Raw genomic sequence first — 25,077 nt, forward strand, 5'->3', positions numbered from 1 at the left:
TTTAAGCAGACCTGAAATGATGGGATCAAGCCTATGGCTATCCTTTATAGCTCCCTAGGAAGCTGACAAGCCTCTTGTCACAGCAGGATTATTACTTTGAAGCTAATCATCTGTTTACTATGCATACACTGGTAAATTAGTTGCATTCATTCACATAATGCAATTAGCCAGTACTTCATTATAGCATTAAGCTGAAGACAATGTAAATAATATTACTAGTTTCCTGCAGTGTTTTACATCTTTGATCTTAAGGTTAACTGAACCATCTGCATGCATAATATAATGCAATTAAGATGTGAAAGGGAATTAGCATCTACAAACTAATGCGGTTACATTGTTAAACTTCCAACAAGATATAGGTAAACACAGACAAATACACTTAGCAGCTATCCTTCTCTAATAATCAGGGCCGGCTCCAGGCACCAGCCGAGCAAGCTCGTGCTTGGGGCGGCAGATTCTACTGGGCGGCATTCCGCCCAATCCTAGGGCGGCACGGACACTTTTTTGTTTGGTTTGTTTTGTTCGCCAATCTGGCCTCCCTGTAGCGGGCAGCGCTGTGGAGGAGGGGAGCGCCATGCTGGGAGCGGGCTGTGCGCTCCGTCTGCCCCAGCCGGTGTCAGGTCTGTAGCAAACTCAGCAGGGCAGCCCGCATCCTTCCCTCCCTGCCGACCAGAGCGGTGCAGAGCCCTCCTGGCAGGTGGCGCGGATGTTGGGGCTGCGTGGCGAGAGCCCCTCTGAAGCCCTGGCCACCCCCCTTCTCTCTCTCCCCCCGCTCCCTCCCCACCCTCCCGCTAGCCGGGGCACGTCTGCAGCGCAGGTAGTCCCCCTGGCTCCAGCCACCCCCCAGGTTTTTTTTTTCCTGGTTTACTGCTCTGGCCACCCCACAGGTTTGGTTTTTTTTCCTGCTTTGCCGCTCTGGCCGTGCTGCAGGTTTGTTTTTGTTTTTTGTTGTTTTTTGCTTGGGGCAGCAAAAAAGCCAGAGCCAGCCCTGCTAACAATACAGGCAAACATTAAAAATTCTAGTCCCGGGTCTCAAACTCAAATGACCATGAGGGCCTCATGAGGACTAGTACATTGGCCCAAGGGCCGCATTACTGACACCTCCCCCCTGCCGCCCTCGGCCCAGCCCCCACTCCACCCCTTCCATGAAGCCCTGCCCCTGCCCTGCCTCTTCCCACCCCTTCCCTGCCCCCATTCCAACCCCTTCTCCGAAAGCTGCTCTAGGTAAACGCTGGGGGACGGCGGGGGACCGCAAGGAGCTCGCAGGCCGCAGAAAATAGGCCGCATGTTTGAGACCCCTGTTCTAGTCTACTTAACATGCCTTTGATAACTATCTGTAAGGAATGGTTCTGTTTACCATTGCAATACCCATTTGATAGCTCCTGAAGAGTTGCTTATGGGTCACCTAGCTTGCTGGTTGTTAATCCTTCACTGGTTCAGTGTTATGGGGTGGGGGAGGGGAGTTACGTGATTTATTTCCCCAATAGATAATATTCTGTTTAGTCATTTCATTTCTTTTCTTGTTCTACTTTCTCCCTTCAATCATATATTTATTGCATCCTAGGCCATCCAAGAAGAGATCAAAAAGTTTGCTGACAAGAGGAAAGAACTGAAAAAAGGAATTAAAAAGCTCCGTAAAACTGTGAGTGTTTGAGACTGTTCACAAATTGCTTCCACGGAAATTGGTTCCACCTGCCACCTTTAGTTTGCTTCCACAGATGCTTTAATAATACCTACCAGCTCTAGGCTCCATTTGCCACAAGCCCTGAGCAAGGCATAGCACACAGGTGCGCTGCACTAGGAGCATACCAGGAACCAGACTTGAGTTCCCCTTTTACTTCAAAAGGGGAGTAATTTGTGTCAGCCCTATATCTTGTGCAGCTTACTTCCCCTCGTGTACTCTCACCACCTGCATGTCCTCTCACCACCCACATGCAGAGGCTGCTGCCCTCTCCACGCTGATGTCTGTAAGGCAGAGCCTTACTAGCTGGCCTTTACTTTGGTTCACTAGTGTACCTGTCACTGCCCCTTTGCTCTGCCTGACTCCTCAGGCTGTGAAGAGTTAGGGTACTAAAATAGAAATGAATCCGGCAAACAAACGCCCCATCTGATTATTAAAGCAAGGTATTATTAAAGCAAGTTGATGCCTGCCTCCTCTGAAGCGTTCTGCGCTCTCAACTCCTATTGATGTGCATGGGAGTCGAAGACACTGGAAACTCAGCACCTTGAAAATTGGTCCCGGAACAATCACCCTGAATTGTTTTAGTTGTGGGTGGTCCAACATCATAGGGCCTGATTCAACAAAGAGCCTAAGCAGGTTCTTGACTGTAATGAAGCTAAGAGTATATGATGTCTGCAGCTAGGAGTGTGAGTCCCAGGTTGAGGAGACATACTTATGCTAGTTCTGATCAAGATAGATCAAAATAGAGTGTAACCATGGCAGCACAAGCAACGGGAAGAGCTAGCTGCCCTGAATACGTACCTGCCTGAGACCCTAGGCCAGGGGTAGGCAACCTATGGCACGCGTGCCGAAAGCAGCATGCAAGCTGATTTTCAGTGGCACTCACACTGCCAGGTCCTGGCCACCAGTCCGGGAGGCTCTGCATTTTAAAGTAATTTTAAATGAAGATTCTTAAACATTTAAAAAACCTTATTTACTTTACATACCACAATAGTTTAGTTATATATTATAGACTTATAGAAAGAGACCTTCTAAAAACGTTAAAATGTATGACTGGCACGCGAAACCTTAAATTAGAGTGAATAAATGACGACTCGGCACACCACTTCTGAAAGGTTGCCGACCCCTGCCCTAGGCAAATACTCGGGGTGGCTAGTCCTTCCTGATACTTGTGCTGCCATGGCTACACTCTGATTTTAACATGCAAGCTGGTTGAGTGGGAGTATTTCTCCCACTCAATCGTAACCCAAGCTCAAAGTGTAGACATACCCTAAGGGCCCTGATTCAGGAAAGCACTTGAGCACATGCTTAACTTAAAGTTAACTTAAAACATAACTTTGATGAAGTGGGCTGTACCCCCCAAAGGTTATGCTCAAATAAATGTGTTAGTCTCTAAGGTGCCACAAGTACTCCTGTTCTTTTTGACTTCACTGGAACTTAAAAACATGCTAAAGCTAAGTACATATTTAAATGCCTTTTCTGAATAGGGATGCTTCAGTGCATCAAGGCCTAAGTGCTTTGCTGAAAGGGTTGGATTTAAGCAGGTGCTTAAAGTTAAGCATGACCTAAAGTGCATTGCTGAATTTGGGCCACAGTCAGTAGTATTTTAATTCAATTTTACAGGCCTTTTGATTCAGTGCCTAAGCTCTGGACTGGGAAATGGGAAATCCTGGGTTCTGGTCCTAGCTCTGCCACTGACCTTCCTGTGACCTTGGGCAAGTCACTACACACCTGTGGCTTAGCCCCCTGCATGTAAAATGTAGATGATAATATTGATAATTCAGGATCAAGATTTGCAAAAGAGAGTTTCACCTTTAGGACAGGTTAAATTTTGGGTCTGTCACCTTTGACAGTGTCTCTTTAAAAATGCCTGCTATCAAATAAAATAAATAGATATTTATTAATACTAATATTTATATAAGTGATTTTCACTTTACTAAAAATAAAGCAACTCCCTCTTTAGAAAATTGGCAAACTCATACTCATGTTATGAAAGGTATTCAAGTTACATGAATTAAGACAACCATACAAAAATGCAAATAAGCTATTTCTTCTAAGTGCTCATAGCCAGAATACTGAGCGTGCTGTACAATAAATAATCATTCTTAAAAGGAACTCAGACACTAATTTCAAATATCACATCTAATCCAGCATAAAGAAAGAGGAACAAAAATATTTATGTATATATAAACCCCCATGAATATACAACCCTCTTCAGCTCAGATTGTGAAATCTACATGAGGGTAGTTAAAAGTTTGATGATTTATAGAACAGCTCTTATCTGAGGGTATGTCTACACTGGTAACTTCAAAGTGCTGCTGCGGGAATGCTTTGAAGTGTGAGTGTGGTTGCGCGCAAGCGCTGGGAGAGAGTTCTGGTAATCCACCTCCACGAGGGGCTCCCAGCGCTCGGAGCCTGTCTACACTAGCACTTTAAAGCGCTCAGACTTGCTATGCTCAGGGGGGTGATTTTTCACCCCCCTGAGCCAGCAAGTTAGAGCACTCTAAAATGTAAGTGTAGACAAGCCCTGATACACAGTTCTAATGATGTGCTAGAACATAGTATTCTGTCTATTCATGTGCAGATTAATTCACTTTTGCTCCTTGTACTTTTTAAATAAAATTCAGATTCAGGAAATGATGTATGAAAATGAACAGGTGCCTGATATTGAGAGACTGGACCAGCAGGAATTCAACCTGGACATTGAAGAACAGGAAAGGCTGCAGGCGGAGAGTGAACAAGAAGTGGCCAGGGTATGGTAGAATGGCATGAAAATGTTTTAAATGATAAGAATGAAAGGGAGAGAGGATTAGGTAGGAGCAAAGAGAGAGGGAGCATGAAAGGGGCAAATCCAAGCAGAAAAGTTTGTAAAGTGTTAAATTAAGTAGCAGCCTAAATGTGATTGCCACACTGTCATTAAATACATACATTAGCATTACAAAAGATCTCCTTGAAATGAACGGACCAGGTTGGTTATTGAACCGATCTTGCAGTCAAAAAACAAATGTGTGTCTTGGTCTGTGCCAAGAACTACTGAGTTCTAACCCCTGACTTTCCCACAGTGACCTTGGGCATATCACTTAACCTCTCTGCCTTTTTCTGCTGTAAAATGTTTAATATTTGTGGTGTGGTTTGAAGATGCGAAGTACTACAGTGTTTTTAGTGCTGAGTACTAGTAATGCAGAATGTCTGTGAAGTTTACTTGAGGAACCCATTGAAAATTGCTTTATTTTGCATCCCATCCTTCTTTCTCTCTCTGCCCCCTTCCCTCCCCCTCCCCCCAATCCCAAAAGGTAAGGAAGGAGATTGAGATGGAGAATCTAGCCAAATGCTATCTGCGTGACATCATCCAAAAGGAATGCTGGGACTCCATGTCCATAAAAGGTCATGCAATTAAGGTAACTTCTACTGTCACTTTATTTCATACCTTTCCCCTGCAGTTCGGGACTCATAAAGGTATTGAGGCTAAGTATGCAGGAAGCTTACCACAGTTTGGGCTTGCAGAGCATATGGGAAAGAACTTGCTGCTTCCCAAAACACATACAGCTAGAGCTGGGTGACTATTTTCAGGTCAGCCAGAAAACCAAAAGATCAGGAAAAATACCCAGTTTGGTTTTGAAAATGTTTGGAATTTGTCAGCAAAGTCTGTTCGGAGCCAGCTTCAGCTAACATGTAGGCGTACATTCCCCCTTTGAACCTTTAGCCCAGTAGCTAGAGCACCTGCCTGGATGTGGGAGACCCAGGTTTGAATCCCCATTCTGGAGCAGAAACTTGAACTCAAAGCTCTCTCCTGCCAGGTGAGTGGGTTATACTGGGGTGAGTTGCTCTCAGTCTCTCCTGTTCCACTTTGTATGAATGCTTAAAGATTCATTGGGCCAAAGAGAGATGCCCTGAGAATGACCGTATAGTCTAGTGATTACGCATCTGTGAGGTAGGAGATGTGGATTCAAATTTAATCTAGTTATACAGTTCTAATAATGTGCTAGAAAATAGTATTTAATCTATTCATATATAGAAACATTTACTTTTGCTCCTTGTTCTGTTTTTAATTTGTATTATGTGAATTGACTGTAATCTATTCACTCATTTTTTCTAAAGGTTGCTCTGAAAAACTTTTTCTCAGCCAAAATTATCAGGTACAATTTGCAAATAGTTTTGAGTCAACCAAAACTGCATTTTTCAGTGAATAACTATTCAAATTTTACCCAGCTCTACATACAAACCTTTCGATATTTCCTCCCCAGAGTTTGGAGAACTGCACAGCTCTGAGTTGGAGGAGCATTGGGTGTTGATTTCCAACAAGCAACCCGGAAATTCCACTTTGTTACAGAATTCCTTTATGCAGCTTGCTAGAACAAGTTGCTTCTGAAGTAGATTAGCAGTTAGCCTTGGTAAATGCTATTATATTTGTATTATTTGTTAAGAGCTGCTAGAAACACAAAGAAAGGCAACTCCCACCCCAGCTGAGCCTATAAATTAAATAGAAGGACAATGATTGGACAAATAAAAAGATCTCAGAAGATCCCAAAGATAGGGCAAACCTAAGCCTCAGTCCTGCACTCTAATTCCAGTAAAACTCCCTGAGTAAGGAGCACAGGGTCAGGTTCTTGAGTGGTTTTATTTTTATTTTTTTTAATTTTTGAAGACATTTAAATCAACTTTATTTTAACTTCTCAAGACCCTTCAATATTTTGTATTACTTATGGTTACTCCTCAATTTTATTCATAGCAATAAAGCCGAGTCACTGTAACTGTTTACCAACTTCTTGGAGAACAGCTGAACTGAATGGTGTTTTAACTGGGGAAATTTTATTCTAGTCTTTTTTTTCTCATTTTACAAGTGCTTCCATGCAGCCTATAAGGTGACGAATTACCCAATGAAAGAACGTAGTAAAGAAGAGTTGGAAGTCTTGGAAAGGGTACTGCAGTTAAAGAAGATTGAGTCAGCTGATCTTAAGGTAGAATCTCACTCCTCCCAACTCCCCAAAAGAGTAGGAAAATATGTTAACTCTGGGCCTTCTTCAAGAACATCTTAGCTATGCTTAAACAGGTAGGCATTTGTTTCTAAGCTCCATTAGTAGCCCAAATAAAACTTAAAGAAGAAACAAAAATAAAAGGCATTGTTTATTTTAGTATAAAAATATATTTCATTTTAAGCATTTCGTCTACATCCTAGAACTAGGGGTTAATTGTAGAATTGTACCTCTTGAACTGATTACTTTTAGGAATCCTATTAGCTATAAATGGAAGGACTAAGGGGCCTTTTCTACACAGATGATTCTGAGATAATGTATACAGTTGATCAACCTGCTGTGTTTTTGGATATTCAGATTCGGAAGGAGATTGTTGAGTTTCAGTCTCAGGCTGTACCACCTAAGGAGGAAGGGGAGAAGGTGGAAGAAGAAGCTGTGACTGATGAGAGCACCTCCAATTCCCTGATTGGGAGCCTGAGTGCTCAGTTTGGGGGAGACACATCCATCTTATACCACCAAATGGACCTGCACACCAGGGAGGAGAAAATTAATCAGATCATATTACTGCAGGTGACCTCTTTATGCATTTGTGTTACTGCATTGATACTATCACATGTACAGGTTCTCAGCCAATCAGAGTTGCTGTTAGATTCTCTCTCAGCAATATACTTTTCTGCTGTATGAAAGTTTTCCTTTTCCTCCCAGCTCATTACTCCACCCTTGTTTAAATCCCGAGATATCTCTATTATTTAAGAACTCCTTACTAGATGCCTAAAAAGCCACAATCCCACAACTGAGGAAGAAGGCTTTGCTGGTTAAAAAAACCGATCTGGTTTAGAGGGGAAGTGAAGGTAGCTATACAAAATTAAAATATAATTTTAAATAAATATAAAATATATATAGCAAATGGAAGAAAGGGGAAGTTGATATAAATGAATATAAATTATATGCTAGGAATTGTAGAACATTGATATGGGGAAACAAAGGGACACAAGAGAAATCTATGGCCAGCAGAGTTAAGGACAATGAGAAGGAGTTTTTTAAATATATTGGGAACAAAAAGATCCTGACAATGATATTGTTCCCTTACTAGATGGAAATGGTCGAATTATCAATAATAATGCAAAAAATATAGAAGTGTTCAATAAATATTTCTGTTCTGTATTTGGGGAAAAACAAATTATATTGTCTCCTCATATGGTGATAACACTCTTTCCATTCCACTAGTATATCTCAGAAGCTACTAAAGTTAGACATTTTAAGATCAGCAGGTCCAGATAATTTGCATCCACGAGTTTTAAAAAAGCTGGCTGAGGAGCATGCTGGACCATCAATGATGCTTTTCAACCAGTCTTGGAGCACCAGGGAAGTTCAAGGAGACTGGAAGGAAGCTAGTGTGAAAGGTTTTTAAAAAGGATAAACAGGATGACTTGGGAAATTATCGGCCTGTCAACCTGACATCAATCCTGGGCAAGATAATGGAATGGCAGATATGGGACTCAATTAATAAGAAATTAAAGGAGGGCAATGTAATTAATGCAAATCAGCATGGATTTATAGATAACAGATCCTGTCAAACTTGCTTTTTTTTTTTTTAATGAAATTACAAGTTTAGTTGACAAAGGCAATTGTATGCACGTAATATACTTAGATTTCTGTAAGGCGTTTGACTCGGTAGTACGTGACATTTTGTTTAGAAAACTTTAGCTGATAGGTCTCAAAATGTAATTGTAAAGGGGAAATTATCAGATGTGTTTCCAGCGGAGTCCCACAGGGATCAGTTCTTGGCCCTATCCTATTTAACATTTTTATCAATGACCTGGAAGAAAACATAAAATCACCGATAAACTTTGCTGATAACACAAATCTTGGGGGAGTGGTAAATAATAAAGAGTTACAGGTCATTGATTCAGATTGATTTGGATCCCTTGTAAACTGGGTGCAAGCAAACAATGTGCATTTTAATACAGCTAAATGTAAATATATATACATGTATAAGAACAAAGAATGCAGGCCATACTTACAGGATGCAGGACTCTATCCTGGGAAGTAGTGACTCTGAAAAAGATTGGAAGGTTGTGGTGGATAATCAGCCGAACATGAGCTCCCAATGTGATGCTGTGGCCAAAAGAGCTAATGTGATCCTGGGATGCATAAACGGGAATCTCAAGTACTGATGGAACCACCAAAAGATACCAGCACCGAGACTCTCCCCACAGACTATGGGACCATCACCTGCTCCAAAAATGCAGAGCACACAGGTATCAGCACCAATGTCTGCAGCTGCAACAGCACTGTCAGCACCAACCACTTTAGCATCAAAACCATCAGTACCATTCCATTTTCCACAACACGAGGACTTGCTTGTGTCATCAGCACCTGAATCCCAGCTCTTTGGCACCAACATATCCCTGGTAGGCATAGTACCAGGCCAACCTGCTTCACCACCGGCCCCTCCATTTTTCTGCAAGGAGGATAATGAGCAGCAAGGTGTTTTCTCATCACACCACTGCTCTCCTGTCTGACCTACTGCAATAGGATCACCTGTGTGGCCGACACCTCATCCCAGACCTGATACCCAGACCCGGTATGGTTACCCATGGATCCCTCCACTTATGCCATCACCAACACAGTGGCCTTATTGGGACCCCTCGGCTGCATACAGGCAGGGGCGGCTCTAGGCATTTTGCCGCCCCAAGCACGGCAGGCAGGCTTCCTTCAGCGGCTTGCCTGCAGAGGGACCGCTGGTCCAGCTGGTCTTCCCAAGCCACGGGACCAGCGGACCCTCCGCAGGCAAGCCACCGAAGGCAGCCTGCCTGCCGCCCTTATGGTGCCGGCAGAGTGCCCCCCGCAGCTTGCCACCCCAAGCACGCGCTTGGCGTGCTGGGGCCTGGAGCCGCCCCTGCATACAGGAGGCAATATCCCAAGCCCCCAAGTCCCTACAGGAAAAGGATTAGATCTCCTCCACCATCCTCTGTGGTTGCACCATCAGAGCCCATTGAGGGAAAGCTTTGAGGAACAAGAGGAAGCCCTGAAACAGGACAGGACACCACCTGCCAGTATTTCTTCTTCTTCCCCAGATGAGGCCATAAAGCCTCCACCACCCACAGGCGCGGACGATTTCAAACACTTTCAAGAACTCTTCAGGAGAGTTGCAGACGGCCTAGAGACCCCTCTAGAGGAGATCCCAGAGTCCCATAAGTTGCTAGACATCCTGCAAACCTTGTTGGCTTCAGAACTAGCACTTCTAATAAACGATGTGCTCATGGAACTAGCCAAAACCATTTGACACACCCCGGCAACAATGCCGCTTACCTGCAAGAGAGACGATAAAAAGTATTATGTCCCCTCAAAAAGGATGGACTTTTTATTTTCCCACCTAGCACCAAACTCTCCAGTTGTCGACCACTCAACCAGCAATAACAATATAGATCCACCCCATATGACAAAGAGTGGAAATGACTAGACCTTTTTGGCCGCAAGGCCTGCATATCAGCAACCTTGCAATTTCGAATTGCCAGTTACTCAGCATTGATGGCAAAGTACAACCATGTAAACTACTCCAAACTTGCAGAATTTATTAATGAGATCCCAGGAGAGAAAAGGGACCAATTCAAATCCATCTTAACTGAGGGTCAACTTCTGTCCAGAACCGTCCAGAAGCATCGTGGCTTCACCTGTCCTGTTTGCCCAAGGAAGTACAGTCCACAGTGGAGAACCTCCCCTTTGATGGCCAGAAACTGTTTGCCTCGAAGACAGATGACGCTGTGGAAGAAACGAACTCTCAGTTGGAAGCAACAAAATCAGAGACGGCTTTATTCAGGACATGCAATTGCAAGGGAAGAACACAGCTGACAGAAAGCATCTCTGCCTCAGTTTCTGAGGTACAAGCCAAATCACACAAGCATTTATGCCTCTTTGTGCCGCGCATAAATTAAAAACATCTGTATTTTATTTAGGCTATTTGCTATCTATTTCAGTATTTCTCACTTTCTCTTCTCAAACATTGTTATCTCACGGCTAAGTCACACTGACTAGTCGGCTGTTTTCCACTTGCTTCTGACATGAGCCCTGCTTCTACAGGTCTCGCGATATTAGGCTAAGACTTGGCAGAACAGTTGCTCTGTCTCTGACACTTAAATGGCTGCACTTAAACCCTCTCTTTCTTTCCCTGCTTCCACAACCCCCTCCACACCCTGAAGGACTCTCAGGCATCTCTCTGCATTTTGGGGATATACACACCTGCAACCAAAAGAAAACAGGGTAGATATTATCCCTACCAGAGCACACAATCCACCCCATACACTCAACAACAGAGACACTACAAGACACAGAGACAGAGGCAGAGACCTTCGAGGTGTCAACCACATCCACCTCAATCATCTGCTTCTCAACCATCCTCTGCTAAACAACAATTTTTGGGGGTGTGGTTGAGAGTCCAAGCAACCTCCTCCACCCACCAGTGCTGACGCCATCGTCCATCCCCATTTTGGTCACTGTTTGACCCCTTTCTATTTGGCATGGACTTCCATCACCATAGACAGATGGGTCCTAGAAATAACCCATACAGGCTATGTGGTACCGTTAATCTCCATCCCCCCTACCCACCCTCCCTCCCCAGTCCCTTTTTAGGGACCCCTCTCACAAACAACTTCTACGGCAGGAAGTTAACCACCTATTACATCTGGGCACCATAGAACCAGTACTATCTCAACACAGAGGGAAGGGCTTTTATTCCCAGTACTTCTTAACCCAGAAAAAGAACAGAGGATGGAGGCCTACTCTACACCTCAGAAAACTCAACAGATTTGTAAAGGTCCAAAGGTTCTAGATGGTCACACTAGCAACAATAATACCAGCACTCGAACAGGGAGACTGGTTTTCCGCCCTCGAACTCCAAGACACCTATTTCCATGTTACCATACACCCGGCTCACAAGAGGTTTCTCGGGTTTACTCTGAGAAGCTTATTTCCCTGCTGCCACTAGCCTGGCAATAGCTTGTCTCTCTCTCTCCCTGCTTGTCTCTGCCCAGAGGTGAGTTTTTTAAAGGCCTCAGGCAGACCTTAATTGGATTCAGGTGTCCCTAATTGATCTGAGGTAACCCCTTCTCAGTTTGTAGGAAAAAGAGCCTTTAACATTCTAGGGCTAACAGGACCCTTTTGCAGCTGCACGGCCTGACTTTGTCACAATACAGATAATGACAGACAACATTGCCTGCATGGGAGTGTGAATGCACCGACAGGGAGGTGTGCATTCACACTCCCTATGCACCGAAGTTATGAAACTATTGTTTATCCGGCCCAATGTCAGAATCTCAGCCTCAACTTTCCAGGTCATCAAAATACTACTGCAGATACAATGAGCAGAGAAGTTTCCTGGGATCATGAATGGGAACTAAACAATGTGGTCCTACAGAACATATTCTTCAAACACTGGGGTCACCCATCCATCGACCTCGTCACAACATCCCAGAACTACAAATGCCCACAATTCTGCTTGAGAGCAGATTTGGGGCCCCAATCCCTGAGGGATGCCTTCCTCCTCAGCACCCCTGAGATACGTATTCCCCCGATCCCTCTGTTATCGAGGGTGATACACAAAATATGTACCAATAAGGCCAAAGTCATACTGATAGCCCCAATGAAGCCCAGACACACTTGGTACTCATAACTATTGCAGATGATGGTATGCGCACCACACACCCTTCCACTGAGTAATTGCCAGTTACTCAGCATTGATGGCAAAGTACAACCATGTAAACTACTCCAAACTTGCAGAATTTATTAATGACCTTCTATCACAGGATGCCGACAGGTTCACCACGCATACCTGGAGAGACTTCATCTCAGAGCATGGCTCCTATATGGTTCCATCATGATGAACTAGCATGTTTGGAACAAGTTAAAGACATATTACTAAACAGTAGAAGGACAACCACGCACAATACTTACCTTCACAAATGGAAGAGGTTCTACATATGGTGCCAGAACAAACAAATTAGTGCCATTTCTGCACCCCTACCCTTGGTATTGAACAATATCTTAAGACTAAAGACATATGGACACTCCATTAGCTTGATCAAGATACATCTCGCGGGCTATTCATGCTTTTCACCACAAGTTCAACAGGACATTGATATTTGCCTATATGATCACCAAACATTTCCTTACGGGTATCAAGAACTTTTACTCTGAAGTGCGTGTACCTACTCCACCTTTGGACTTGAACTTAGTGTTATGCTGCCTCACTGGACCCACATTCAGACCCTTAGCAACATGCTCTCTGATGCATCTATTGATGAAGGTGGCGTTCTTAGTGGCTATCACATCAACCCACCGAGTGGGCGAAGTAGGGGGCCTCAATGCACACCAACCTTACACCATCCTTTTCAAGGACAAGGTCACACTAAGACCCCACCCAAAATTTCTACCTAAAGTATCTTCATCCTTCTACATAAATCAACCAGTCCATCTTCCCTCATTCTTCTCCAAACCTCACGGGAACACACAGGATTCAGTACTACATATTCTAGACTACATATTCTAGTGGGTGTGCACTAACATTCTACCTCGACAGAACTAAGCTTTTCAGAAAATCTCCGAGGCTTTCCATTTCCACTACAGAACATTCTAAAGGCTCCACTATCTAAATGGATCTCTGAGTGCATTCACCTCTGTTATCAACAAAAGAATCTGCAATCCCCATCAGAGATCAAAACTCACTCTACCAGATCCCTTTCAACTTCAGTGACCTTTCTAAACAACATACCAGCCATAGACATATTTAAAGCAGTCACTTGGATGTCTGCACACATGTTGGCGTAGTGTTTTGTAATCGCCCAGAGTTCAAGGTTGGATGCACTCCTAGGTCTTACAGTGTCAACTCTGAAGCCCTTTCCATCCAATGTGGGGCAGTGCTTGATAGTCACCTGAAGTGGAGCACCCACAGAGTCATTCCAAGAAGAAGAAGAAGAAGAGAAGGTTACTCAACTTGTTCAGTAACTGAAGTTCTTCAAGATGGATGTCCACGTCCCTGTGAGTGCTCCACTACCTCCCCTCCTCCCCTCTACTTTGGAGTTCAATTTCCAGACTCTACAGTATTAAAGGAACCAAGGCGGGTTGGTTAGCGCACACTAGATAGGCACCGACAGCGGTGCGAGATGGGGACAATGCGCATGTGTGACCCGGACAGACACTGCTGCTGAAATTCTCTGATCAAAGGCACAGGGACGCACCAACACCTGAAGTGGAGCACCCACAGAGACCCCCATCTCAAAGAACCTCAGTTACTGCACAGCGTGAGTAACCTTCTCTTTCTGCTGAATTGTATCTCATCTGCCACACAGCTTTAGTACTGATTATGCCAGAAATAGGTTAGACAATCATGAACAAAAATATTTATCGTTACACACAAATTGTATGTGGCTAGGTATCTTGAAACATGCATTTTGAATAGCCTAATTCAACCACTGATTATGTTTCATTCTAGTATAATAGGCATAATAGGAAAGATGCATATTTTTCTTCTTAATAATCCAGTTCTCTTCATTGAGATAAATTACATAGACTGAAGAAAGACTTCATCCACTTAGCATACAGGCTTTTAAAAATCGTGTATTTGACCTCTGCTTTGTTTCACACACTTGAAACACTAATTTCATTGGTACTTTATGTGCATAAATATGTACTATATAATGCTGTTCCATTCAGAAGCAATTTTAAGTTTACAGACTACAGCACTCAAAAGCAGGAAATAAAATTAAGATTGCTCACACAACCTAAACTCTGCTGCCTTGTGTATATGTCTTATCATAATATCTAATCATGTATTCCCAGGTTAGAAACCAATGTTTGCCTAATTTTTTAAATCTATTTTTGACAGTATGTTATTTACAACAGCGGCTTTGCCAGATGGTATGACGTATCAGAAAAGGCATGGAATAGTTCTAAGAAATCAGAAGAAATAAGTTTTAGCTCTGCCTCCCATTTTCCCCATCTCAGTTAGCATTCGCATGCTTAATAAAACTAGAATTTTGCATTTAGGGCTATTATGAAGGAGGTGTGGTAGTTTACACACACAGGCACACACAGACACACTTGGTTTTCTGTCTTCTGACTTGTTGGTGAGTGGTGTCCAGTCAAGAAAGATGTGACCCTTTCAGTGTTGTCATTTCCTTGTCTGGTATTTCAGGACATCATTTACAAAGTGAAAACTGCCTTTAATAAGGAGTTTGACACCGTTGCTCGACAGAAGGAGCAGGAGATTGCACGTGTAAAGGAAAGGAACCTGCGGATCCAAGAAATCGTGGAACAGCTCGAACTCCAGGAGGAGGTCTGGGAGCCAGCTCTGACAGATGATGAGATACCAGAGCGAGCTCTCACTGTCCAGGATTCAGAGGTATCTGAAAAATAAATCGTTCCCTTTTATCCACTTGTGCAAACTTAGTTCTCTGGTTCGCCATCATTTTGAGCCATTATGTCAGTATAAAGAAAGTAGCCATAAAACTGATGCGTCTATATACACATTCACCCTTTTTTGTACTCTGCCTTACCTTGGATGTTCCAGTTTTTGGTGGAAGATTCTGAATAATTCTGTCTGTAGAGTGGAAAGAAATGTGTAAAAATCTTCGTAAAAAAGTTAAATTTAGTGCTTGTAAAGATGCTACACTAACATCTCTGGAAAACAAAGCCTTCTGTTTATCCATAGAACATGTACAGCATGGCATGGACAGTAGACTCAAACAGTCACCGTGCCCAGACCACATGCCTCAACCCTGACCTGGAGGGATCACCTCTGTGGCAGAGAGAGCCTGGTTTAGTTTCTCTGTTCATCTCTGAGTCCCATGCAGTAGTTATCAGTAAGGGTGTTAATTGTGAAGTGGATACCTAGCCACTAGAAACTGGACTGAGATCACTACTTTGTTTCATATACGTCATTGAACAGCCATCAGATGGTAACAATTTTGTTGCTGCAAACCTATGATGGATTGTGATGGGACTTAGAGTGAAAGTCTTTTATGTTGTTTCACACATTTGTTTTTTCAATGTGATGTCTTCATAGGCAATCATCTGCCTTCTGTACAGCGTCTGAATTTATCCCAAATCAGCAGTTTTTGCAGGTGCTAGTATCTATCACTTTGGTGTCAAAGCATAGATAGCATAGTACCTCTAAATTCAATTAGCAAGTTATGAATCATCACAGAATTCCTGGCATACACTATCTATTAATCTGATCTACACTTTTTCTCTCTGTCTTCTCTCCCAAAATGAGATTTGGTTGCAGGATCCTCTTTTATTTCAGGTTTGTGCATTCCTCTACATCATGTCAGTCCTGAAAACACACATGCCATCACCTTGTTTTGTGTGACATACACACTAGTGGTGGTATTTTTGCCACATGTAGAATGTACTCAGAGTCCATGGGTTCTAGATCTAGAACAGAACTTGAGCTTTTTAATGTTTGACTTAAGTGTTGCACTATAACTGGAGGCAGAGTAATACAAAACCATGAAGAAGAGGACACAGGGAGCTTGAATCTACAGTAAGTAATAATTGGAGATATACCAATCTCCTAGAACTGGAAGGGACCTTGGCAGGTCATTGCATCCAGCCCCCTGCCTACACTAGCAGGACCAATTTTCTTTTTTTTTTTTTTTTTTTTGCCCCAGATCCCCAAGTAGCCCCCTCAAGGATTGAACTCACAACCCTGGGTTTAGCAGGCCAATGCTCAAACCACCGTGCTATCCCTGCCCCTAAAGTAGATAAAGGAATCAGTGACAGGATACAAGGAAGGGAGTAATGATAGTAATGTGATTTTAGATGAGGGAGATGTTCCAGTCCCCTCCATTCCAATATCACAAAACCCAGATGCATAACATACAAAACACAATCTACAGGAGGAAAAATGGAAAGAGCTTGTGTGTTCTTAGTTTAGAGTATGGCTTTTGGACTATGCGCAGAGAAATCTGTACTGTATATTCACAAGAGAGTGAACATTTTGAGGAGTATTACTAAGAGCAGTGATACAAAGAAATAAGCACTCTAGCCCATATTATTATGTTTTTCCAAAAATTCATTGTCAGTTCCCTACCCAGAGGAAAACCTGAGCTTATTCTCTTTGTCTTCACAGATTAAAGTCGAAAAATACCTTACCCCACAGCAGAGAGCAAAAGCGGAAATGATGGCTAAGATTGAAATGGAAAGACGTCTTGCTGCTCTGGTACTTTTGTTGAAGCAGTATTTTCCTTGCTAAATATCTTCAATTTTGTTTAATAATGTTAATTTTGTATTGGTACATTCCACTCACTTAGCACTGGGGAATTATTGCAATTATAGTTAAATATATTACAGTCCAGTTCCTTCACCATCCTTTACAATCAGAACTAAATAGAGATCATAGAATCATAGAATATCAGGGTTGGAAGGGACCTCAGGTGGTCATCCAGTCCAACTCCCTGCTCAAAGTATCATAGAATCATAGAATCTCAGGGTTGGAAGGGACCTCAGGAGGTCATCTAGTCCAACCCCCTGCTCAAAGCAGGACCACTCCCCAACTAAATCAGATTTTAGGTTTAAGTTAGGGGTGCTATTAAAAAAAATATTTAGTGTTGGTGAAAGGTGTCAGCTTGACAGATTTTAAGACTGGATAGTGCTCTAAAAGATGTGCTCTAGCTCAGTCAAAAGTTATGGGTTTGATGCAGATATTTTTGGGTGAGGCTTTTTGGCCTGCATTTTGCAGGAGTCAGACTAGATTATCACAATAGTCCCTTCTGGCTTTAAAAAGTATGTATATGCGACAGCCTTGAAGAAATATCTGGCCAAAGAATAGGTATAACCTAGGCAGTGATAGTGGAACCTTCCCTCACACTAAACCTTGACCACCTAATAAGAGTAAGTAAGTAGGTCATGCCTGTGCCTCCATTGACAAAACAGTTACTAACCTTTCCGTAACTTTTGTTCTTCGAGATGTATTGCTCATGTCCATTCCACATTAGGTGTGTGCACACTGCGTGCATAGTTGCCGGAGTGGTATCCGTCGGGCTGGCTCTAATACCCTCTAGTGCTGTGTGCTCATGCGCCAGTATAAGGGGCCCAGCCAGCCCTGCACCTTCTCAGTTCCTTCTTGCCAGCTAACTCCAACCGAGGGAAAGGAGGGTGAGTCGTGGAATGGACATGAGCAACACATCTCAAAGAGAAATGATGGAAAGGTCAGCAGCTGTTTTTTCTTCTTCGAGTGCTTGCTCATATCCATTCCACGTTAAGTGACTCCCAAGTGGTACCCAAGGAGGTGGGTTCAGAGTTCATGGACATGTGATTTGCAACACTGCCCTACCAAATCTGGCATCATCTGTAGCCTGCTGGGTGATGGCATAGTGGGAAGAGAAGTTATGTACCAATGACCAGGTCATTACCTTGCAAATGTCCTAGATCAGGACCTGGGCTAGAAACGCCGCTGATGAAGCCTGAGCTCTTGTCAAATGAGCAGTCAAGATGGCAGGTGATGAGACCTCCACCTACTCATAGCACATGCAAATGCAGGAAGTGATCCAGGATGAAATTCTCTGGGCTGAAACCAATAGGCCTTTCATCCTGTCTGCTACTGCCACAAAATGCTGCATGGATTTACGGAATGGCATGGTCCTTTCTATGTAGAAGGCCAGATGTGAAGACGCTGCTCCTCCACATTCTTATTTCTGGGAAGAAAACTGGCAGAAAAATAGCCTGATTACTATGAAACTGCAAAACCACCTTCGGAAGGAATGCAGAGTGAGGGCAAAGTTGTACCTTGTCCTTAAAGAACACCGTATACAGGGGTTCGGATGTAAGGGCCCTGATCTCTGAGACCCGCCTGGCTGAGGTAATCGCTACCAGGAAGCTGGCCTTCCATGATTGATATGACAAGGGCACGATGGCAGCAACTCAAAGGGAGGGCTCATGAGCCTTGATTAGGACCAAGTTTAGGTCCCACGGGGGAATGAGTTCATGAATTTGAGGGTAAAGTCTCTCTGAACCTTTGAGGAAGTGTATGGACATTTCATGAAAAGACGGACCTACCATCCACCAGAGAGTGGAAGGTGGAAATGGCTGCTAGGTGTACAGTAATCGACGATGTGGCTAGGCCCTGTTGTTTCAGATGAAGCAGATACTCCAGCACGGACTGGAGTGTTGACCTAGCGGGTGAGAGGCCTCGTTGGGATGACCCCATGGAAAAATGCTTCCACTTGGCAAGGTAAGTCATCCATACCTTTCCTACTACTTAGCAATACCTGGTGGACTTGCTCCAAACAGCCAGCTCAACCATGGAGCTTCCATATGGTCAGGTGAAGGGCCTTGAGGTTTGGGTGGAGCAATTGGCCATGATCTTGTGAGATAAGGTCTGGGAGGGGAGGGCGTGGCAGTGGGGTCACTACTAACAGGTCCAATAACGTGCTGAACCAGGGCTGGTGTGGCCATGCTGGGGCTATGAGAATAAACTTTGCTCTGTCCTGCTTGACTTTGAGTAAGACTTTATGCACGAAAGGAATGGGAGGAAATGCACAGAACAGATGCTTTGTCCAAGGGGGCAGGAAGGCATCCGTGAGTGAGCCTGGATTTTGCACCCAGGCAGAGAGCAAAACTATTGTCTCTTCCTGTTTTGCTTGATTGTGAACATGTCTATGAGGGGAGTCCCTCACCAATGGAAGATGATCCTGGCTATATCAGGGCAAAGGAACCACTCGTGGTGAGAGGAGAAAGATCTGCTTAGGTGATTTGCCAGATTGTTCTGGGCTCCCAGAAGGTGAGAAGCTTCAAGGTGGATTGAGTGCTTCACACAGAATTCTCACAAGCGAATAACCTCTTAACAGAGTGGGGAAGAGTGTGCACCTCCCTGCCTGGTGTTGTAAAACATGGCTGCCGTGTTGTCCATAAGAACTTGCACAATCTTGCCTGCAATCTGGGGTAAAAACACTCTGAGCTCTCTGACATTTATGTGCAAGGAGAGCTCCTCCTGGGACCACAGATCTTGAGTCCTGAGGTGTTCAAGGTGAGCCCCCCCCCCAACCTAGCTCAGATGCATTCGAGATTTGGGATACTGAGTTTTGGAGACTGATGAAGGGAGTGCCCAAGCCTACTGACCGGGGATCCCTTCACCAGTCGAGGGAAGCAAGGACCAGGGCTGGAACTGTAAGCACCAAGTCCAAATGGTGATGGCTCAGCGAGTATACCAAAGGCACCCAAGCTAGAAGGAGTCTGAGGTGTGGTCTCGCGTGCTGCACCATGTATGTGCATGTGGCTATGTGACCTAAAAGCTTGAGGCAGAAATGAGCTGTCATGACAGGGTGGGCCTTGACCCGCTATATCAGAGATGACATTGTCTGGAAGTGAGCCTCTGGGAGGAAGGCTCTGGCTCAGGTGCAATCAAGCACTGCACCAATAAACTCTATCCTCTGGATGGGAACAAGAGGTGACTTCTGTTCATTTATCAATAGCCCCAGGCCTCAGAAGGTAGCTTGGATCAGGCAGATGCAGGCCTTGGACCAGCACGTGATCAGCCAGTCATTGAAGTAAGGGCAGATTCATACCCTTCACCTCTGAGGAAGCCTCCACCACTGCCATGCATTTTGTGAAAACCCGAGGGGCTGCTGACAGGCCGAAGCAGAGGACGGTGACTTAGTAGTGCGTCAGGTTCACAATGAACCTGAGGAACCTTCGGTGGCCCCGAAAAATGAAGATGTGGAAATAGGCATCTTTCCAGTCGAGGGCAGAGTACCAGTCCCCTGGATCCAGGGAGGGAATAATGGAGACCAGGGAGACCATGCGGAACTTCAGTTTCTTGAGATAATTATTAAAGCAATGCAGGTCTAGGATGGGTCGGAGACCCTCTTTGGCCTTCAGGATTAGAAAATAATGGGAGAAAACTTTCCCTGTCAAGTTCTGAGGCACCTCCTCCATGGTCCCTAGGAGGGCTTGCACCTCCTGGACTAGAAGTTGCTGGTGAGGAGGGTCCCTGAAGAGGGACAGGGATGGTGGGAGGGTGGAAGAAAACTGAAGGGCATAACCTTCCTCCACCATACTCAGCACCCAGTGGTCCAAGGTGATGAGGGACCACGCTGGTCTGAAGTAGGAGAGTCAGTGTGAAAACAAAGGGAAGGCAGGATCTGGTACGTGAACTGACATAACGCCCTCGGGCACCCCTTCAGAAGTTGTGCTTGGAGCCTCCTGGATATCTGTGAGGGCCCAGTAAAGAGGCTGAAGCGGATGGGGACAGTTGCCTGTGCTTATAATCCCTGCTTCATTTCTTAAACAGGTCCTGACATGGTGGCGGAGACGAGAAGCTGACTGGTTGCTGAGGTCTGAAGTGCTTCCTCAAAGGTGTTGGAGCACAAAGGCACAAAGACTTGAGGGTGGCCCTAGAGTTCTTCAGGCCGTGGAGCTTTGCATCTGTCTGTTCAGAGAACAGGGAAGTTATCTCAAACGGGAGGTCCTGAATGGACAGCTGAATGTCCGGTGGTAGAACCAAGGATTATAGCCAAGAGCACCTTCGCAGGTCTGCCACTGATGCCATAGTTCTGCCAGCCATGTCAGCTGTGTTTAGGGCCACCTGGAGGGGGGCCCTGGCTATAGCCCTCCCTTCCTCCACAAGACAGCAGAAGTCCTGTCTGGACTCCTGGGGCAGTGAGTCCTTGAATTTTGACAGGGAGTCCCAGACGTTATAGTTGTACCTTCCTAGCAAGGTCTGCTGGTTGGAAATGCAAGCTGTAACCTCTCAGTAGGATAAATCTTTCTACCAAATAGGTCCAGCTTCTTTGAATCCTTCGCCTTGGGGGCTGCACCCTGCAGCCATTGCCTCTCTCTTTCGTTGGCTGCTACAAGCACAAGGGATCCGTGAGGGGGATGGGAATATAGGTACTCATATCCTTTGGCAGCAACAAAGTTCTTTTTCTCTGCTCTTTATGAAGTGGGGGGCAGAGAGGATGGGGGTCTGCCATTGGTTTCTGACTGGACCCATAACAGTCTCATTGAGGGGTAGGGCCACCGCAGCCAAGATGCCTATCAGGCTCTGGGAGGATTCTTTAAGCACCTCCACTTCCAGCCCTAGGTTCAGAGCTGCCCTTTACAATAGCTCTTGGTGAGCTCTGAAGTTGCCCTGAGGTGTCAAGCCACTCAACCCCGACTGCTTCATATGGGAAGGAAGAGGCCTGCACTGGCAGGGGCCTTCCCCCTCTTCTTCTGCACTGATCACATCATGTAGTACCAAGTCTTGAATATTGGTACTGGGCTTGGTACCAAAGTCTGGGTCGTGTGCTGATCACTGTGACAGAGGAGCCCTTCTCTCAGACACCACCAAGTAGAAGCATCTGAAAGGCAGACCCGGTACTGAGGGAAAACCCCATGGATTCCAAAAAGGCCATTGAACCTGCATAGCCCACTTTCCAGTGGGCCAAGCGACAGTAGGGACGCCTTCACCAGGATCTGTAGGATGCCACTGAGGAAAAAAATCTCCAGGGACTGTGCACGCCTAACATGGAATGGAAATGAGCAAGCAATCTAAGAACCTCCCTTCTGAAAAAACTAGGGTGCCCATTGTAGTGATGGTTGCTTGATAAATGGGCATCTGTCCACCAAAAATCAGACTGAGATTGCTAATGTATTTCACATAGGTCAGCATTTCATTCACTGGCGACATATCACAGATTCTCATTGGCATCGTAGAGGTGAAAGGCCTAAGCCATCCAAGTATCCTGTTCTGCAGCATTTTCTTTTCATTTGTTGTTTTTTCCAGAACAGTGCAAGACAACGTGCCCTTTATGACATGATGGGTGGGGTCCTAGAAATCAAAAAGGAAGACATCTTGAAGATAGTGAGTTGTTTCTCTCATATAATTTAAAGTAACAGTTGTGATTAGAACTGAATAAAATTCACCATTTTTGAATTTTAACTGGAATTCCAAGAATTTTAAAAGGACAGAAATGGTGAAAATTTGCCTTAAGCACCACTCCTGAGAAAATGTCTTGTCATAAGAATTGTGTTGAAAGAGGAAACCTTTGATATTTTTGTATAAATATGAATTTTCACTAGCAGTGCAAATATTTCTAAAGGAGTTAAGCAATGGAACAAGATAACCTGAGAGATGGTGGAACTCTTATAATTGGAGCTATTCCAGGTGAGACTACACCTTGCTAACAGGGATGATTTAGGGACATTGAATCAATCCTTCCACTGTACAGGAGAATGGATGGGAAGATCAATCTACTATAGTTCCCTTTCAAATCAGATGATTCTAGGAGACCCAGATTAAGCAGTGGCCATAGGAATTTAGTGTGTTGGCTTCATTTGCTTCAGAGGTGACGTGCTAGTGCTGTAGAGTGAGTAGCACATATAGATACCTGACTTGGTATTACTTCTTTAATGTCCGTTTCCTAAATGGTTTTGGCCTTGATCTTAGGAGAGGCTGCTTCGCTCTACCTTCTACAGCAAAGGAAGCCTGATGCAATAATACAGGGAGGAAAACATCTGCTGTCAAAGTAAAATGGTGCTCTAGAGTGAAAAGGTAAAAGAGACCCAAGTACCCTATCTAAAGCTGATGTGTTTTCAGGAAATGAAAGTTCATCTTGGCTTAGGAGTTAATTAAGGGACTTGTAATGGAAAAACGGATCTTTTGGCAATAATAGTAGTACTAAGCTTGCCGTAAAATTTCACTTGTATTTTATTGAATCTGACGATTTTCTGAAAGAGAATGAAAGCAAAAATAGCCATGTTACTCACACCATCACCATTGGTGCTGCTAGGAGGTGTAAGTTAGTGCTCCATCCCATGCAGATGCTGTGGGTTCAACACTGGTGTTACTCCAGGAAGTCAAGGAACAGAAAATAGAGCCAAATCAAAGAAGCAGAGATATACATTCTTTGGGCCCAAGGCTTGTGTAGTTCTTCCAGCTGCTACTAAGATGAAACTCAGAATAAATTTTGGGAGGTTTATTACTGGTGCTGTAGGTTCTTTTCCTCAGTGATCTTTAATGGAGAATTGATGTTGCTCATGGATTGTATGGCTGTTTTGATATCTTCAGGAGATTCCCCCACCTCCTTTTGTTTCTAAACCTGATACCCTTTGGAATGAAGAAGAAAAGAAAGTATTCAAGGAATATGAGAAAAAAGTTAAGGAGCTGAATGAAGAAAGGGAAAAATACAGAAAGGTAAAATAAAATGAGAAAGGGGGTGATTTTGTTCAGTGTCCTTAAACACAGTTTCTTCTCTTTCTCAGAATGTATTGATATGACCTCTTGGTTTCTTAAGGGGGGGGGGAACCAGATTTATTTTAATAAAAAAGATAAAAATGCCAATAAGTGTTAAAAATTAACAAAGTTACCTGTGGCATTGTAGAAGCCCCAACTTAAAGCAGAAAAGACAAAGCTTACCTCTGATAACTAGCACATTCCAAGTCCGATTAAACTGCTTTATTGCTTTCCATCACAAATGTACAAATATTTCCAGAGAGATGTTTGGAATTCCATTAACAGAGCTGCAGGGCATGTGGATATCAGATGCACATAATTTCACAATTTTTATTCTTCAAAGAGGAATTTGGGCAGCAGAGCAGTCAGCCTTGCCACACCCTCATTCCAGATGTGTCATTTGTTGGGACCTTTTGGCTGAAAGATCCTTTCTTTTTCTACTATCTTATAACATTGTCTCTGATACTTTTTACTCAAATACAACTTTTATGTGATGGTGGAAATAAAGGGCTTGATCCTATGAAGCGCTGCACACTCCAATACCCATTGTGCCTGGTTTAAACAAATGTGGGCTCCTTCTGTCTGTAATACTGTCAATAATGTAATGACTCCCCAGAATTTAGCTGAAATTCAATGGTTCAAAATGGAACCTAGTTAATTCTGAAACAGCTTTCTCAGCTCAGTAGTGCTAACTGGAATAAAAACTAATCTTTGGGTAATATTTTCAAGTGCCTAAGTGATGTAGGCTCCTGAGTCCCATTTTTAGGCTGCTTGGTTTCATTGCAAGTCAATGATCAAAGCTATTTCACGTAATCTCTCTTTTTAAACAGTAAGATAAAAAACCTATAGCTACACACTTTAAAGTTTTGATATAAATGACTAGGTTTAGGTCTGATTCTCAGCTCCCATTAACTTCAGCAGGAGTAGAAGGAACTCAGCACCTCACAAGACAGTCCCTATATTGTCAGACCAACATGACTAAAATTTGTTTTTTTTGTAAACCTTGGATTTCCACCTGAGCAGAGTATAGTCAAGCTGGCATTCATGGCTTCTGAAGGGGAATGGTCTAATGATGTACATAAATGAGCCATTGTCAGTTTTTATTGTCTGTTTTCTATTTTATGTCATCACTGTATTATATTATTTTTTTATTTGTATTGCGGTAGAATCTAGAAGCACCCGTCATGGACCAGGGTGGCATCTTACAAACA

The 25,077-nt window shown here is 43.9% G+C and overlaps 1 protein-coding gene across 3 annotated transcripts in view; it reads left to right on the forward strand.

The window, feature by feature from the left end:
* Positions 1-25,077, forward strand: part of CFAP43 (cilia and flagella associated protein 43) — an 84,953-nt gene that overhangs the window by 49,539 nt on the left and 10,337 nt on the right. For all 3 annotated transcript variants that reach the window (XM_045023861.1, XM_045023862.1, XM_045023863.1), the window contains 9 exons: positions 1,565-1,642; positions 4,309-4,434; positions 4,975-5,079; positions 6,523-6,639; positions 7,012-7,224; positions 14,846-15,052; positions 16,784-16,873; positions 22,418-22,495; positions 23,702-23,827. In XM_045023861.1, the coding sequence (XP_044879796.1) occupies positions 1,565-1,642; positions 4,309-4,434; positions 4,975-5,079; positions 6,523-6,639; positions 7,012-7,224; positions 14,846-15,052; positions 16,784-16,873; positions 22,418-22,495; positions 23,702-23,827 (1,140 nt within the window). The remainder of the gene's footprint in view (positions 1-1,564; positions 1,643-4,308; positions 4,435-4,974; positions 5,080-6,522; positions 6,640-7,011; positions 7,225-14,845; positions 15,053-16,783; positions 16,874-22,417; positions 22,496-23,701; positions 23,828-25,077) is intronic.

The sequence above is a fragment of the Mauremys mutica genome, chromosome 7 (assembly GCF_020497125.1).
Source record: "Mauremys mutica isolate MM-2020 ecotype Southern chromosome 7, ASM2049712v1, whole genome shotgun sequence".
Classification (NCBI taxonomy): domain Eukaryota; kingdom Metazoa; phylum Chordata; order Testudines; family Geoemydidae; genus Mauremys; species Mauremys mutica.